The sequence below is a fragment of the Gobio gobio genome (assembly GCF_949357685.1).
Source record: "Gobio gobio genome assembly, chromosome: 17".
Lineage (NCBI taxonomy): Eukaryota > Metazoa > Chordata > Actinopteri > Cypriniformes > Gobionidae > Gobio > Gobio gobio.
The window spans coordinates 45,029,820-45,046,347 of NC_137110.1; the positions used below are offsets into that span (position 1 = coordinate 45,029,820).

Here is a 16,528-nt window from a genome sequence, read left to right on the forward strand (position 1 = left end):
TTGAGTTCAACAGAAGAAATAAACTCACACAGGGTTTGAACAACATGAGGGTGAGAAAATTATGACACAATTTTTAGGTAAACTATCACTTTAAGAGGTTTCTGCACATCATCCTCCACAAAGTGCTGGACTCGCTTCACCTCCAATCCGACACGGGCAATTATTCAAAGAAACAAAAGACAGGCCATGGCTTTTTTTTATTAATTTTTAATAGGACACTAAACATGTGTGTCACAAGTACAAAGGACACAAGATTTGTTGTAAATATTAACAGGAACAAGGTCTCAGTTAAGGTGAATATGGCGATGATCCAGTCATATAAATGGATTTGTTCTGACAGATGCAAGCTTCCCTGTAAATGGTCATATGAACCAATAGTAAAGTCCACATTGTCCTCCATTCATGTCTGTTTGCTTTGAATACAACGTTCTGAATCAGGCTGCATTTCCAACACACATCTAAACTTCAGGCTTATTCAAGAAGAAACATTCACTGCACTGTTAATCTACATCAAGAGCAGCAAGTCTGACACCTTACATGCTGTCAGCACGAGTTACTACGGCCCGGGAGAAAAAAAACGTGGGCCAAAAGTCTGAGAACACATTGAAAATCTGGAAATAAATAAGCAATTGTGCTGTAAAATATATACAATTTTTTTTTAAATTCAAATGTTACGTCTTGCTTATGGAAATAGTTTTAATATTCACAACTACATAGTGATCTCAGACTTTTGGGGCCCACTGTATATATGAAAATATGGTAAGGCAGATTAGTGCTTCCAATAATAATAATCTGTTTCGTATTATATCTTCTAGGCTATTTTCATTTTATAGCAGTACCAGATTGCAATGTTAAAGGCTTTCGCCACAGCCCGGCTGCATTAATTCATACATCATGACAATAATGGCATTCATTTGGTATAGTGATAATATTAAAGGGAAATTTCTATCGTGCAAATAAATATTTATCCAGCATGTTAAAACATTTACATTTGTTCATTTTAATGTTCTACAGCAAACCTCAATGGATTAAATATTAAGCACCTCAGATATCTGTTAAATCCTAACAGTAAGCTTATTTTATGATTTAACTCTCCAAGACAAATGTGCAACGAAACAAAAACTCCGATATTACACCATGCCCAAATGAATTGATCAAGTAAATTAAGTTGTGTGAATTATCTATAATAATAGGAGTACATGCACATAATGCATTACCTGCAGAATAAACATATTGATATTCTATTGGTCAGTCACAATATTGCCTATAATACTGTATTACTCAACTAGAGCTCGTAATTCCCGTAGGATTTCATTGCCACTAGTCCAGGGAATGATTTTCGCACTGAGTGCTTCTGGGCCCTCTGAAATGGCTTTGCACAACAGTTTCTCTAGGGTGAATCCTTTCCTAGGCATTGCAATATCCCCTTCTCTCAATTCTTTAATGGGGCAAAAGTCATTTCCTCCATCTCCAATATAGCAGATCCTCTCATAATGCACATCGGCTTTAGCTTGATTCTCTCTGAAATCATGCAGCACCTTCCTCTTGCACAGGTTTATAGGACATTGCGTACAGTCATGCGCGTGAAAGCAGCGCACACTCATGTAGCCGCGCGCATCTATGTTTGCAGGGTTAGTGAAGACGTCATCTATCGCGGACTTCAACCCTGATGCATGCAAAACCCAGTCTATGAAGACGGTATTAGAATCGGAGATTATAATACAGTCGATGTCGTGCTTGTTCTCGGATATGAAGGTCAGGAGCTCGATCATGCCCTCGGTGAACGGGATGCTCTCCATGACCGCGCGCATGTGGTCCGGGCTGACGGACTGTTCTCCGATGTAGGTCAAGACTCGACCCATATACTCGGTCCAGCGGCCTCTCTCGTAGGACTTCTCCAGCCAGTCCGGTAACGTCTGGTCGGGGGTGCAGCGGATCACCCATGTGTCGCTGTTGTCATCCACTATAGTGTGGTCGAAGTCGAACACTACTAAGGTCTTCATTCTGCGCTGGGAATAACACAAAAACACAATATTGACATGACGGCCGACAAACAAATGTTCCACGTTCCTCTCTCAACAAGTCAAGTAACGAAATGAGGACATCAAATATGTACTGACCTGAAGCGGCAGCCTGAGTGAATTATTCGACTTTGTTAGCGATTCTAAAATAGACACTTGCTTACAACACCAAGCATGATTAGTCACTGCCCGTCTCTGATAGGCTGCGGTGCACGTCAATCAAACCTCACGAGACGCTCTGATTGGTCACTCATATCGGGTCGTTCTTGTTTTCCGTTTCGTCAGTTATTCATTCAGTTATTCGAGATGAAACCGGAATTATCATTTTTGAATCGTCATATAACTGAAATACGTCAGCAGAATTTATGTCTGCAACACTAATTTTAAGCATGAATACGGAAAAAAATGAACATATATATATATATATATATATATTTTGGATCTCTTTTTTTAATCACTCAAAAATAAAAATAATAACCACGATAAATCATGTTTTAGGAATAATGTTATATATAGACTATAGTTTGTGTACGTAATAGCTTTTAAAGATTGGAATTGAAATCTATAAACACAAACAGATATGGTGTAATACACTAAGTGTATTTTGGAAGTTATGAAAGCAAAATAGCATGCGCAAAACAATTTTTTTTAAAGATCATATTGCAAGTCTAAGCATTTAGAACATTAATTTGCATCCATTACATATTGAAAAGCTAATAGGGATGCATATAAAACTACAAAAAATCGAAACTAAAATTACTTTCAGACTTTTAGATTTAATGGTATTCAATTATTTTTTGCTTTTAAAAGATTTGCTGTAATGTTTTACATGTTAATTGTAAAAATAAAAATCTCATATCAGCCAAACTCTACCAATATATTAATAAGCTAACTGTACTTGAATACATTTATGACGATTTCAATCAACAGGACCACTGAAAATCGATGTTCACAGGTTCAGTATCAATTTTTATTTGTCAAATTCAGCAGAACCTAACATTGTCATCTCTTTATAAACATAAAGCCCTTACAAAACACCAAGGTACGCAAACATGTCCCCAACAAACCCTTTTTAAAAAACTGCTCAGACCAGACAGAAACAAAAAAAATATTAAGCAACCATTTTCACTAAGGAACTCGCTAAACATTTACGTCGAGATATGGGCGAGAAAAAACAAATGTCAGATAAAAGCAGGACAAATATAACCGATTCAATTGAAACAAATGAGGATTTTACTGTCTGTATCAGTTATTAAAAATATTCCAGGCGTTGAGGACCAGGTTATGTCCATGATGTTTACACGATGACTAAAATGTCAGTCTCTTTGTATCGTTTGCTGAACAGCAGACCGTTGATGCTTGTGTGGGGAAAAGATAACTAAAAATAGGAGTGGCACACGCAGAGTCTCAGTCACTGTCACTGGAGGAGGCGTCCTTTTTCTTGGCTTCTTTTCTTGGACTCTTCGATTTGTCCTTTGCCCTCTCTTTTGATTTAGGACTCTCGCTCCTTTTTCTCTTCTTGTGTTTATCATCGTCGCTCTCCGAATCGCTGCTTCCACTGTCGCTCTTTTCTCTCCTCTTCCTACCGCTCTGTCGATCGTCTCGCTCTCGGCTTCGCTCTTTCTGGGAAGAGCGTTCTTTGGAGCTCCTGTCTCGTCCTCTGGTTTCTTTGCTCTTTGCCTCATCGGTGCTCTTCCTCTTGTTTCGGTCTTCTGCATCTCTCCCCCGATCCCGAGCTCTGTCTCGCTCTCTGCTTCTCGACCGGCGAGATGACCTTCTGTCCCGGCTGCTGCTGTGACGCCTGTCGCGGCCTCTGTCACGTGACTGGCCACGTTGGCCGCGGCCCCTCGACCGGGAGCGGGACCTCCGAGATGCATCGCGACCCTTCTCTCTGCTTCTTGATCGGTCACGTCGCTGCTCTCCATTCTTCTTCTTTTCAACCTCCTTAGATTTCTCCTTTTCGTTCTCATCCGGAGGTTGTTTGGTCCTTTCTTTGCTCCGGTCTTTCTGTTCGCCTTCCTTCTCTCGCTCTTTGCCATCTTTGTCTTTCTCTTTCTCTTTCCTGTCCTTGCTGCTCGAGCGTCCCCGCTTGTCATCTGCTTTATCGCGCTTTTCCTTCTCCCTCTTCTTTTCTTTGCTCTTGCTCCGGCTGCGAGCTTTCTTCTTTTCCGCATCGGCATCAGTCTTTTTCCGTGCATCACGATCTCTGCTTTTTGAGCGATGTTTGTCCCTCTTCCGATCTCTTCCTCTGGATGGACTGCGGGATTTGTCCCGCTTTGCATCTTTCTTTTCTCGTTCAGAGTTCTTTTTTGCTTCATCCTGTCCTGCAGCTTTGTTTTCGCTGGCTGGCTCAGTGGCTTCTGCCTTTGCTTCTGACATATCTCCTCTAAAATAAAAATAAAAATACACATGAAACATTCTTTTCAAGCTAATTCTAATAATAAATTCTGATTAGGGCTGGGCGATAACACAATGATAATTATCGCAACATAATTTTTCAACGTTAAAACGATAAGAGTTTGATAAATGTTTGTGCTAAAAGCGGCATGAATCGCCACATGGACCATTTATCCGCTCGGCTCAAAGTTCAAACGGAAGCGCAAGCTTACTATAGCAGATGCATTTACTCGCTGATCGGTTTCGGTCGTGTGACCACTAAACAGCACTGTGAGATCCAGTGAGAAGCGCTTGAATTCAGCGAAGAACACAAATGTCTCTGTGATTTATTCTAGTTTAAAGCCAGATGAAACAGCGCTGACAAGCAGGAAAAACACTGTGCGAAACGAAACAGTCAGAAGGCTTTTCAATCTACAAATCACCATCATTTACATTGGATTTACTGTAGGAACACTAACTACACTATGGCAGAAACATGTGATATTTATATAAAATGGTATTACATTATTAATGTATTAAAGGAGTAATGGGATATATAAAAAAAAAAAAAAACAGTATTTATGCTATAGCTTAATGCATTTAGGCTACTGTTTTTCATACAAATACATAGAAACCATAGTTCCATTTTACCATGGTATTTAGGTGCTATGTGTGGTTTTACCTGTGGTTACGATCTAAATGTAGGCTACTATGAAGACCAATGTTTAATTTGAATAAAACTCAGAATATTTACATTTTACTATATAAAATTGAGGTTCTCACAATTTTTACAGATGTTACTGTTCTTGTTGATGAACATAAATTTACATTAAGCTACCATTACTATCAACTCAAGCTACTGTCAAATGTGCATTCTAAGAAACAAAACATGTAATATTTAATACTGCAGCCTGCACTGCACTGAAGATATGCGTCAAAGTCAGGCAACACAAACCTGTATCATGACTTGAAACAATATCACCCGTTAAAATAAGCAGAAATTATTTTTTCTATGAAGATATTTATTTTAAGGAAAAATGACTGGAAAAGTGTAAAGAATTAAAAAATGTGAAAAGTGTGTCATGTTCTGAAAATAAAGAGTAGTTTAAAACCAAAATGAATGGTCTGGTGTCTACAACTTTCACTTAGGAGCAAAAATCTGCCTTTAAACTTGAAAGATTTGACATTTATCGATATCGACTTTGGCCATATCACCCAGCCCTACTTCTGATTAAATAAGTTTAAGAATTCCTCATTACATGAATCCTGTATATCCCATAATATGTGCATGAACTGTAAAATTAGACATACTTGTCCCCTTTGATCCATCTGTCCTGGGTGGCAGCTGTGTTAGTTTTAGCTTTCTGTGTCCTTTGCATTTCATGCCTCCAGTGTGGAGGCGTCTCGCTGCGCCGAAACCGATCCCACGACCGTGAGCGAGATCGAGATGGTGTCCGATAGCGCTACAGACGGACAGAAGAGAAAGTCAAAACAAAATACATACATTTAATTGAGTTTTAATTTCCTCACTACAATCAAAAAGGAAACATTTCAATTACGAATGCATCGAAATGAAAATTCTGGGCCAAAACCAAAACTTCTGTATACACTTGGCCGGAAACCAAAACTGAAAATGCTCTTTAAAAATTATTTTCTTATTTTAAATGACCTTTTTTTGAATAAAAAGGTAACATTTGTATTAAAAGACTTAATGAAATGTAATATTTTTTAAATGATACTGAATTTAAAAAATACAAGCCAATAAAATAACCACACTTTTATTAAAAGTAACACTATTGTTGGACAGAAAATATATTAATATTAAACATCAATATATTATTCTTTATTTATTATAAATATATTATTCTTTATACTTTTCTGTTCCAGAATTATTCTAACTAATTCTGGAACATTAGTTAGTTCCAGAATCAAATTTCATACAGATTTTTTTTCTGACCAATTATCCAAATAATGTATAGTCCTATAAAGCTATTATTATCAGAGCATGTGAGCAAAGTAATGTTGCAAAATATTTTTATTTGAAATTAACACTTTTAAACTTTCGATTCATCAGAGAATCCTTAAAATAAAATTGCATCAAAGTTCTCAAAAATATGAAGCAGCACAACTGTTTTCAACACTGATACAAATATTTCTTAAGCTGCAAATCAGTATATTAGAATGATTTCTGAAGGATCATGTGACACTGAAGACTGGAGTAATGATGCTGAAAATTCAGCTTTGATCACAGGAATAAATTACTTTTAAAACATATTCTAATAGAAAACGGTTATTTTAGAGTGTAATATTTTACAATATTATAGTTTTTAACTGTATTTTTGATCAAATAAATGCAGTCTTGGTGGGCAGAAGAGAACAAAATCTTACCAACCCCAAACTTTTGAACGGAAGTGTATTTACACTGAACTCTTTCAAAGCAAACCATAGTCATTCTCTCACCCTCGGTCCTCTTCCTTTAATCCTGCGCCCAGACCTGGTCATCACCAGTCTTGTGCGGTTTGGCCGTGCATTCGCCATGGGTCTAGAATATAACAAGTTATAAACTGGAGTAAATAATAATAATAATAATAAAATCACACAATATTAATATTTAATAATAAATGTCTTTACAAACAAATGAACCTCCACACCATTACTGGGTGAAATATTTAAATACCACATCTACCTGTCCCTTTCCCTCTCTCTCTCCCTGTCCCTGTCTCTTTCTCTCTGTCTCTCTCTCCCAGAGTCCTCCTTGTTCTGTTCTTTCCCCTGGTCCTCTTCTTTGGCTATCAGGGGGCTTCGCCTCATTAGGAAGCGGTTTTCTGGAATGGGCGGGACTTCCTCTGGGCGGACGGTTGACAAAGGTTGGGGTTCAGCTTCTTCCTCATCAGACCTGGAGAAAACATGTTTAAATTCTTACTCCATTATGCACACGATTATGAAGTTGTTAACAGAAGGTGAAAACAGCACTCAATGCATGTAATAAAATTAAACAAACTATAATTAATTATTGTGAAGTTGTGCATCCAAACAAACTTAACAGAATTCTGATTCACCCGTCACCTGGTAAAAGCTAGTCAAAGGCGGCAGATGCCAACATTGACAGGTTTTGTGACCTCACCAGGGGGTTTAGGGTTTCAGGTAGGCCTACATTAGGTTTATTTAACAGAAATTGAATAATCCAATGTAAAAATAAAACACTACTTAGCCTTCACTGTATGACATGAAATTAAATATACACTGATTCTTATTTACGCTATTAAAGTTCTTGTGTGAAGAGCAGAGAGTAATTTTCTCTTTGTCTATTGTTGTTTGATTATCATTTAAGCACTCACACAGAAGCAGGTTTATTATCAAAGGATCAAATATATTGTTGCACGCTCTCTTTTCTAACCGTTTACTCCACATTAGTCATAACTGACTGTTTATGTGAATATTCACCAAGACGTGTATTTTGACAATTTTGTGTGTATTCGGCCATATAAGCTGTGGAAGAGAACTGAAATCGGGATCACGCTCTCTGAGAAGCATCATCCTGTGCGAGTGAGTAGGCCCTACATCACTTATAGCGCCTAATAACATTAAGCACGTCACATGTATATAAAAGTCATGTGTCCAGTGTATTCTCTCCTCTCAGCATCTTTTAGGAACTTTTCGCCAAAAAAATTTTAAGTATTAAAATCATTATCATAATCATTAGTTATCGTAAGCCATTGCAAGAAGTAGGCCTACATGTAATATTTTGATCATATATATATATATATATATATATGTGACCCCGTCTGTGAAACCCCGGCTAAAGTCGCATAATCTAATGATGATATAGAACGTCAAAGTAGTCATAGCCATAAAAATGACCAAAACAGGTGATTTGTGTTTATTGCTGTAAATGATAGTTTATGCCAAGGGCTTTGAGATGCAGTACTCATTTTTTCATTTATAATATTATAAATACTGAAATTATTTTATTGACGCTACATTTTATTTTGCACCAAAAAATACCGGACGTGGGCTTCTTAAATATTGATTTAATGCTTACTTTCGACACAAACAACTGCTGATTCTTATATCATTCGGTTCAGAAACATATTTTTTACAATTACAAAGTGCAAACAGACCATAATATCAATCCGCACGAGCAACGATCAGGTAAGTGTCGGGAAAGGCAAGAAAACGGCGACTTAAGCTGGGTTCCGATTTCTGTGTGGATTTCTTTGTGCCATCACCGACATTTCAGGAACAGCTTATTCGTTTTCAAACTACACCTTCTGCCGATATATCCATCTTATTTTAAAGACATTTAATGGCTGCAACGTGTCGAAATAGTTTGGTTTTTGGATGCTGATGCGCTGGGTTTATGAATGCCCTCTCTTGACAGGGCGGCCGCAGGCACGCGAAGCGCAAGGAACAGAACAGCTGATAGTTTAATTAATAAGGATTAATATAGGCCTATTGTTTTTTGTAGGCTAATAAAGAACCCGTATTATATATTAATATAAAAAAGTTGCGTATGTCCTTCGGAAGCAAAGCTCTTGCGTCTGATGTTTTGGTTTCGGTTTGTAAGCGAATAGAACATGCCTGAATATGAGAACAAAGTGCAGGACGTGCTTTATGTAAAAGAGTTATTAAGCGCAATGAAACATGAAAAAATCGTAATGAATCATAATCTAATCGAAAAGTGAAGATTCACAGTTATCACTAACTGTATAAAAGTTTGAGACTGACCTGTTCACTTGGTAGGGCATTAGATTTACTTTACAAATGTTACACAGTGAGATTTTCTATGGATGTTTTATATATTCATGGATATATATAGGCCTATTAATTAAATGTTCTACTGAGATTTCATTTTACTAATAAAGTTATAGTCTACAAATCATTAGAGTGAACTGACTTTGTAAATCAAGCTCTTGTGGTGCCCCCATTTGTTTCAATGTTTCACGCTTTTTGGACAAGCACATCATAATAAATAGACTTGTTTTACAAAACTCTAAGAATTTTCCCATAAATGTGTCCTATATCACTGAAAACGGGAGAATCTTAGCTTTTATGTGGTATATGGCACGTAGTCAGAATAATAATGGTTAAAATGTTTTGCAATTTTAAAAATAAGCTTGATTTTAAAATTGGAATTTCTCAAAATCATGATTTTCTGAGGCCGAAATTCAAATAATTTTTTGACATGGTCTTACTCAGTCAATATTAAAGATATCAAGGTTATATTTTCAGTGAATCACCAAAAAATGACTTTAGCTGGGTTTTCACAGACAGGGTCACATATATCGTACAGCCATAATTATTATTAATACAGAAAACATTTTTTTGGTAATAATGTTGGTACTCATGTGGAAGGCAAATTTCAAACAACAACTGTTGAAAGGTGAAATATTCTCAATGTAAATGTGCACAAATTAAATGTATTCGCAAAGTACCCTTTCTTCTCTTTCTTCTTGTGTTTCGGTTCCTTCTTTTTCTTGTGTTCCTTCTTGTGTTTCTTCCGTCGCTTCTTCTCCTTCTCCTTCTCTGATTCCTCCGAGCCCGTGGAGCTGTCTGAAGAAGAGTCTTCATCACTCTCGCTGGATGACTGATGCTTCTTCTTTTCTTTCTTTGCTAAACAAAACAGTTTAAACAAAACTTTAACACACACATAATTTGACTGGGAAAAAATGTGAGTACAATTAAAGCAAGATGTGTGATTAAAGCGTGATGGCCACTATTAACTGTTTTGGATTCAGATATTTTTGCACTGCCGAGTATAATTTTAGCTCATACAAGTTTACAGGAATGGCTATAAAACTTTCTGTAATTAAAGTCAACCCCCTTGAATAACACAATTAGCCAAAGTGACTGTGAAAGTAAATATTGATTTATCACAATTAATGTCATTTAATAAACGAGTACAATCAAGGAGCCAGTTAATTTGTCAAATCTTAACTGATAGTGCTTCTGAATAATTTATTTTTGAGTGTAGAATGCAGCACAAAAACTAATAAGATGAAAAGACAGTGACTGGATCTAAATCATATCTTAGGCCAAAAACATTTTATACATTCAAAATATAAAAGGTCAGTGAGCATACTTGCATTCGTTTATGAATTGCAAACATTCTGAAACGCAATGACACGTGAACTTTGACAAAGACGTGTTACAGTATTTGGCCGTACACCGATTACATTACTTGCCCACCGCGGAACTGCATCCACTATCATTTAGCTTTTTTAAAATAAAAAAAACACCATTTAGTTCCATTGGACAACAAATGCTACAATTATGGTCTGAAAGGCTTGGGAGTAGGGATGCGACGGTGAGGAAATTTTCCCACCGGTTAATTGACGTGTGACAAGACTGGTAATACCGGTATCACCGACTCTGCTTTTAAATCACTAATTATATCTAACCGAAAGTAACATGCACACGACCGCTCAGTCTTTCATAACGCAACTGAAAACTGAACTGAAAACGCTCCAGTGCGTACGCACTGTGAATGACAGCTTGTCCGTAAATGCACGCTCTGTGAGGCCATCAGCTCCCTAGTTCAGTAGTCAGGGCACTTATCAGGCATTGAGTTGTGTCCTGATCAGTGCCATGACTACTAAACTGGGGAGCTGATTGAGACGCACGCCATGAATGAATGACAGTTCGTCCGTAAATGCGCGCTCTGTGCGGCCAGGCACATTTTACTTTCGGTTTTGAATTAGCGCCACTTCGGTGGCGGGTTGCTTGAATTGTGAGTTCATTAGCCTATTATTTTTAATGAAAAACACAACAACAAAAATGACAAACTCCCTTAAATATGCGCGTTTACATTTCGCTTTGAAATCAAATCTCAGTCAGCTCCTCACTCTAATGAATGAAATCTGATGAATGACTCCTGCCGCAACTCAGTCGAATCATGCTTTATTAAGCAGACTCGTTCAGTTTTTATTTGTATTGTCTGTTCTCTAACTGAACTCAATTGTATTACTATAAAAAAAATTAAAACGACGGTGGGGCGGTGACACGGTGGGAAAGTGATGTAACCTGTGTTGAGTCTGAACACCGGAAATACCGACTATCGTAGCAAGCCTACCTGGGAGCCTGTACCATGTTGGGTTAGTTTAACAAACTCAGGGTTACAGGATTAGTTTCAAAGTTGACAAAACCAAACTAATCTACTCAAGCTTTGTTGGTCCCATGAAGCTGATCATCAGCTTTCTTTGTCAACTCAGGCTTTGAGTTTAGGAGTTTAGCTGTGACATCAGTAGTGGACAGCCAATCACATGCTGTGGATCGATCAGTGAAACGGAGATTCACTTCTCCCGAGAGAAGCAGTGAGATTAATTTCTCTCTTCTGCAGAATATTACGAACCACTTTAATGGTACCTAAAACCCAGGATTGGCACAAACTAAGCTTAAACATATCTGGCTATACAGCTAAACCGGCTTCATGGTATAGGCCCCTGGTCTGCTCGATATGGAACAAGCTGTCACAGAGCAAGCGCACTGAACAAAACTCTTAATTTCAGCGATGACTAATCTGAACGCCTCTGATTGGCCATCACATTCATAAGCTCAACAGAAATGTGTGTGATTGGTTATAATGCTCAACACTGCAAAACGAATTCTGACAGTGCCACAGTTGGATGAATTGAATGAACATGAAGTATTTTAGTTTGTTTAACCAATATGAATCACTTAAACATTCTATTATATAAATATTTTGAAACAAATTTCCATGACTTTTCATACATTTTCTGGGTTTATTCATTTTTTCAAAACTTTTCCAGACCTGCAAATTGCCAAATTTCATGACTTTTCCAGGTTTTTTTATGACCGTACAAACCCGGCCCGATGTTATCATTAATAATCAAGCTTATATACTATGTGTTACAATTCCTAGTAGCTACAAGCTAATAACATAAATATGCATAAAACATCCTAAACATGAGAAGAGAAAATACAATACAATATCACCTTTAGATTTTGGAACAAGTTCCCCACAGTTGAGCACTTTGACCTCAGCATAGGGTCGGCTGTTGGTATCCGTCTTCTGACTCTCGATCATCCGGATCACCTCCTGGCCGGAGATCACCTGACCAAACACCACATGAATTCTGGTGGGGGAAAACGCAACAAAACCATTAAACACTGGAAATACAGCACATATAAAATATACTTGAATTTATGTTATCTAGCAGTTTGATTATCAAATATTACTAGTTGGTACTGCATTATCAAACATTAATCCTTAATGGATCACGCTGTACTCCACACTTACCCGTCCAAGTGAGGAGTTGGTTTTGTAGTTCTATGGTCAGGGACACAAAACAGTGAGGCAGAATGTAAATACAAATCTAACGAACACAAAAACAGTGATTAATGCACACCATAAATCGATTTGGGTCATTATCATCCGCAGTTCATAACTCATTCAAGACCAGACCAATGCACTGAGGACATATACATTTATTCAACATCACGGCTGCAAAAAAAAAAGAAAGCGATAGTTGCAGATTATCATCCATTATCCAAGAGGACAGTAAGGACGCCCGGAGAAGCCTGTGGGTTGGACTCACATAAAGAACTGTGAGCCGTTGGTGTCTTTCCCTCTGTTTGCCATTGACAGAAGGAACTCCTTGGTGTGTTTCATTGAGAAGGTTTCATCTAGAAAAAGAAAAATGGCAGAATATTGAACCCAGTGATGTTATGTAGACTCTTATGGTTATCTTATGGAGACACACCTTCAAAGAATCCTCCGTATATAGATTCTCCACCTCTGCCATTCCCTGTTAAAGCAAACATGTCTGTCAAATGTCACCGCACACAAGATATACATAATACAATGGAAAAAAAGTAAGACAGTGGTACCTTCAGTGAAGTCTCCTCCTTGTATCATAAAGTCCTTCACTATCCTATGGAACAGACTTCCTTTGTAGTGCAAAGGTTTCTGGGTAGTCTTGCCAATTCCTTTCTCACCTGGAGAAGAAAATCCCCACAATGCGTAAATACAGACATGTGTGGTGCTTCCCAAAAGTGTTGTGAACTAAGTTGAGTGGTAGAGAACATTAGTGGTATGGCAAGATCTCCAAGATCAACTTGGGCTTGTGGCGCTTTTGGGAAACGCACCCCAGGAAAGTGCAAGACTTGGGCTTCACCTGAAGTCGCATACTTCCCTACTATATAGTAGGTCAATAAACAGTATGTGACAAAATTAGTATGTATGAATTTACAGTACTCATTAAAAAGTACCCGGATGACCTACATCTTCAGGCGAGATTCTGAAGTGTGCATACAATGGATACCATCCCATGAGGCCACGGGAGAGGATTTGTGAATGGCAGTGAAGCGACTGACGCTGGCAGGTCACATGATAAGGCCAACATGGCGAATGTTTTACGTCCAGATTACATTCATACGACACACATTCGTTCTATATAGAACAATCTTTTTTTAATGGTCGTGAGAATATGCAATTTTGAACGCAGCCCCATGTAAAGCATCTCTCACTGAGATAGTGATCCATAGGTTAAAAAAACCCTGACAAATGGCATTAAATATTTAAAATCTAATTGTCTGTATTGATGAAATAATGGTTTCATTACAAATATATAAAAAGAAAGGATATATCAAAAGAAAAAAATTGAATACATTTAGAAATGTGAATTTTAGAGAGCACTTTCCTGTTTTATGCAACATAAGTGCTTGTTTTTGGTTTTGTTTTTTACCTGTGCACAGGCAGCGGAAGTTTTCACATGTCTTGGGACACGCCTCAGAGAAGAGCTCGATGACGACTCGTCCCGCTGTAGAAAGGAAAACCAGGAGAAAAAGATCACAGGGAAATAAACCCCACATTTTCAGACATTGAAGAGCAGCTCTCTAACAAAGTGCATATAGAGTCTTACCTGGTACATTACTGATGCCAATGTCAAAGAAGCAGCGAGGACGCTGCGCCTTCACCCCCATCACGCTGCAAAGACAGACACACACACACACACACACACACACACACACACACATCAAGCTCTAGTACAGAAACAGATCTGTGCTTACAGACTCAATACACATCCAAAACTTGCTTAACCGTTGTAACTCTTACACAGACTAACACACTCCATAAAGTGCATGCACTTTGATCTTTTGATTTTGGTGTGCATTATGACTTGGACACAGAGGACACTGGTATTTGTTATTGCTTGATGTAGCATCTTTCTACATATTGATAGTTTATGTCTACTCTAGCGGATTAATGAAGTAACTGACCGTAAATGTCATTGTAACGTAACCACTTTCACTATCAGCAGAACAACACATTAAGGCTGTGAACATGTCCAAGAGGTCGCTTCTACCTGTGTTTATGACGATTTTTAAGAGATAACTTTTTGAATAACACAACATTAAAAACCTTTATTCGTCATGCTGCATGTTTCCCCTAGCCTCACGGCACTAGTAACGTTACGCTAATACACAACACAAGTGAAAACATCAGCCGCACACCTAGTGTATCACATCGTTTAAAACAGCTTAATTATCTAATGAAGACTTGTGACCTGTATAATCAGCACTATTTGCTTACATCAGTTATAAAATCGTAACATTTAACCTTTTAATGATTGAATGATTAGCATGCTAACATGCTACTGTGTCAACTAGTGCGTCTTTTAATACTTCGTTCTTCCCTTTGTACTAGTAAACATCGGAATATAACTTACATGTCTGATCCAAGTTAAACCAATGCTAGTGTGGTACTAAAATGAAGAGAATATGAACAACATTGACTGCCGTTCTCGTGTCCTCAGCGCGCAGGTCTGTAAAAATGGCGCCGTGAACACTAAAGGAGCATTCTGGGTAAAAAGATGAACAGCCCGAACTGGAGACTATGGAAGCTTAATGCGGACAAAAATCTCACGCGATTTGCAGTTTCGCCTGAATTTAAAGGGATAGTTCACCCAAAAATGACAAGTCTGTCATTATTTACTCACCCGCATGTTGTTCCAAACCTGTATGAATTTCTTTCTTCTGCTGAACACAAAATAATATATTTTGATAGGCCCCATTGACTTCCACAATACTATGGAAGTCAATAGAGTGGTGCAGGTACGTAACTTTGTGGGCCAATCGGCAGTTAGCATCACGCTCGAGATAATACTAATGTCGTAGAATAAAAAGTGAAAGTGTCTTGAGCTTGTGTTCACCACAGACCTTATTTCAGCCATTTAAACAAAACACCATTCAAAAAACCCTTTGACTTTTGGATGAAGGAACCGGAAGTGCAAAAATGCTAACTCACTTCCGCGTTTTGGCCTACAAAGTGATGTCATAGGCTACCTGCACCACTCTATGGGGAACACAAACTGTTTGGTCACCCATATAGCCTATTCTTCAAAATATCTGTTATACAATAAAACTGACGCTCAAGGCCCTGCGTGTTCATTTAGAATGGTTGTCCGTCTCTGTGTGTCTCATTCATATCTCTGTTTGTTAATGTTTTTTTTAGCAGCAGATTGGCGATTCTCCACCTGTTTCACTGGATCAGCTTTTAAAGCTATTTAAATAAGGGCAAAATACTCTCTGCACTGTATTGAACTTCAGTGTTTGGATTTGAAGTGTCACAAAGAAGACAAAAAAGTGTAGGCCTACTCTGGGCTCTTCAGCATATCAGTGATAAACATGAAAACATGCAAATGCCGGTGAAACAGACTGAGAATAAGGCTGAGGTAAATGCCTCAGAGGACCAAATAAACCTGTGATACCAGTGAGTCCAGTCTGTGCTATTATTCCAGCAGCTGTTCAGACATTGACAGGGTTTGATGTTGATATGAGATTTGTAAGAGATGCTCATGATTCTGACATTCATTAGTGATGTGATGAAGCTGCTTCCACCAAACTACATCTGTTTCCGCTGTAGGACATCACATTAAAAACTGCACAACCAATGGGGTAACTGGGCTTCCTAAGATTACAGCTGTTGTGAGCTTGAGCTCTTCTGCCCATCAGTCTGTTAGTTTGAATGTCACTTGTGAATTTACAGGTTTTGCTCCTCAAAAACGGACATGGAAATGCATAGGGATTCCTCATAGTTTCATGGTGGAGGTGGGTTATCCTGACAGAAAGGGAGTCATGATGGACCAAAGTGGGAAATACGTTGTTCT

The 16,528-nt window shown here is 38.0% G+C and overlaps 2 protein-coding genes across 3 annotated transcripts; both read right to left on the reverse strand.

Moving 5' to 3' along the window:
- Window positions 1-178: 178 nt before the first annotated feature.
- On the reverse strand, window positions 179-2,211 carry phospho2 (phosphatase, orphan 2). Of its 2 annotated transcripts, none has more exons than XM_079840196.1 (2): window positions 2,121-2,211; window positions 179-2,004 (listed from the first exon to the last, which is right to left on the reverse strand). In XM_079840196.1, exon 2 carries the CDS (start codon window positions 2,001-2,003, stop codon window positions 1,278-1,280), a length of 726 nt encoding a protein of 241 aa, XP_079696322.1. In that variant the 5' UTR covers window position 2,004; window positions 2,121-2,211; the 3' UTR covers window positions 179-1,277. The 2 variants fall into 2 exon arrangements, with proteins under 2 accessions (XP_079696322.1, XP_079696321.1); XM_079840195.1 differs by having other exon boundaries at window positions 179-2,009; window positions 2,121-2,206.
- Window positions 2,212-2,964: 753 nt separating this feature from the next.
- Window positions 2,965-15,242, reverse strand: ppig (peptidylprolyl isomerase G (cyclophilin G)). Its single transcript, XM_079840665.1, has 13 exons — window positions 15,089-15,242; window positions 14,282-14,346; window positions 14,105-14,179; window positions 13,248-13,355; window positions 13,121-13,165; window positions 12,956-13,043; window positions 12,658-12,687; window positions 12,354-12,493; window positions 9,833-10,010; window positions 7,084-7,293; window positions 6,858-6,939; window positions 5,709-5,860; window positions 2,965-4,407 (listed from the first exon to the last, which is right to left on the reverse strand). Exons 2-13 carry the CDS (start codon window positions 14,340-14,342, stop codon window positions 3,429-3,431), a joined length of 2,148 nt encoding a protein of 715 aa, XP_079696791.1. The 5' UTR covers window positions 14,343-14,346; window positions 15,089-15,242; the 3' UTR covers window positions 2,965-3,428.
- Window positions 15,243-16,528: the final 1,286 nt, after the last annotated feature.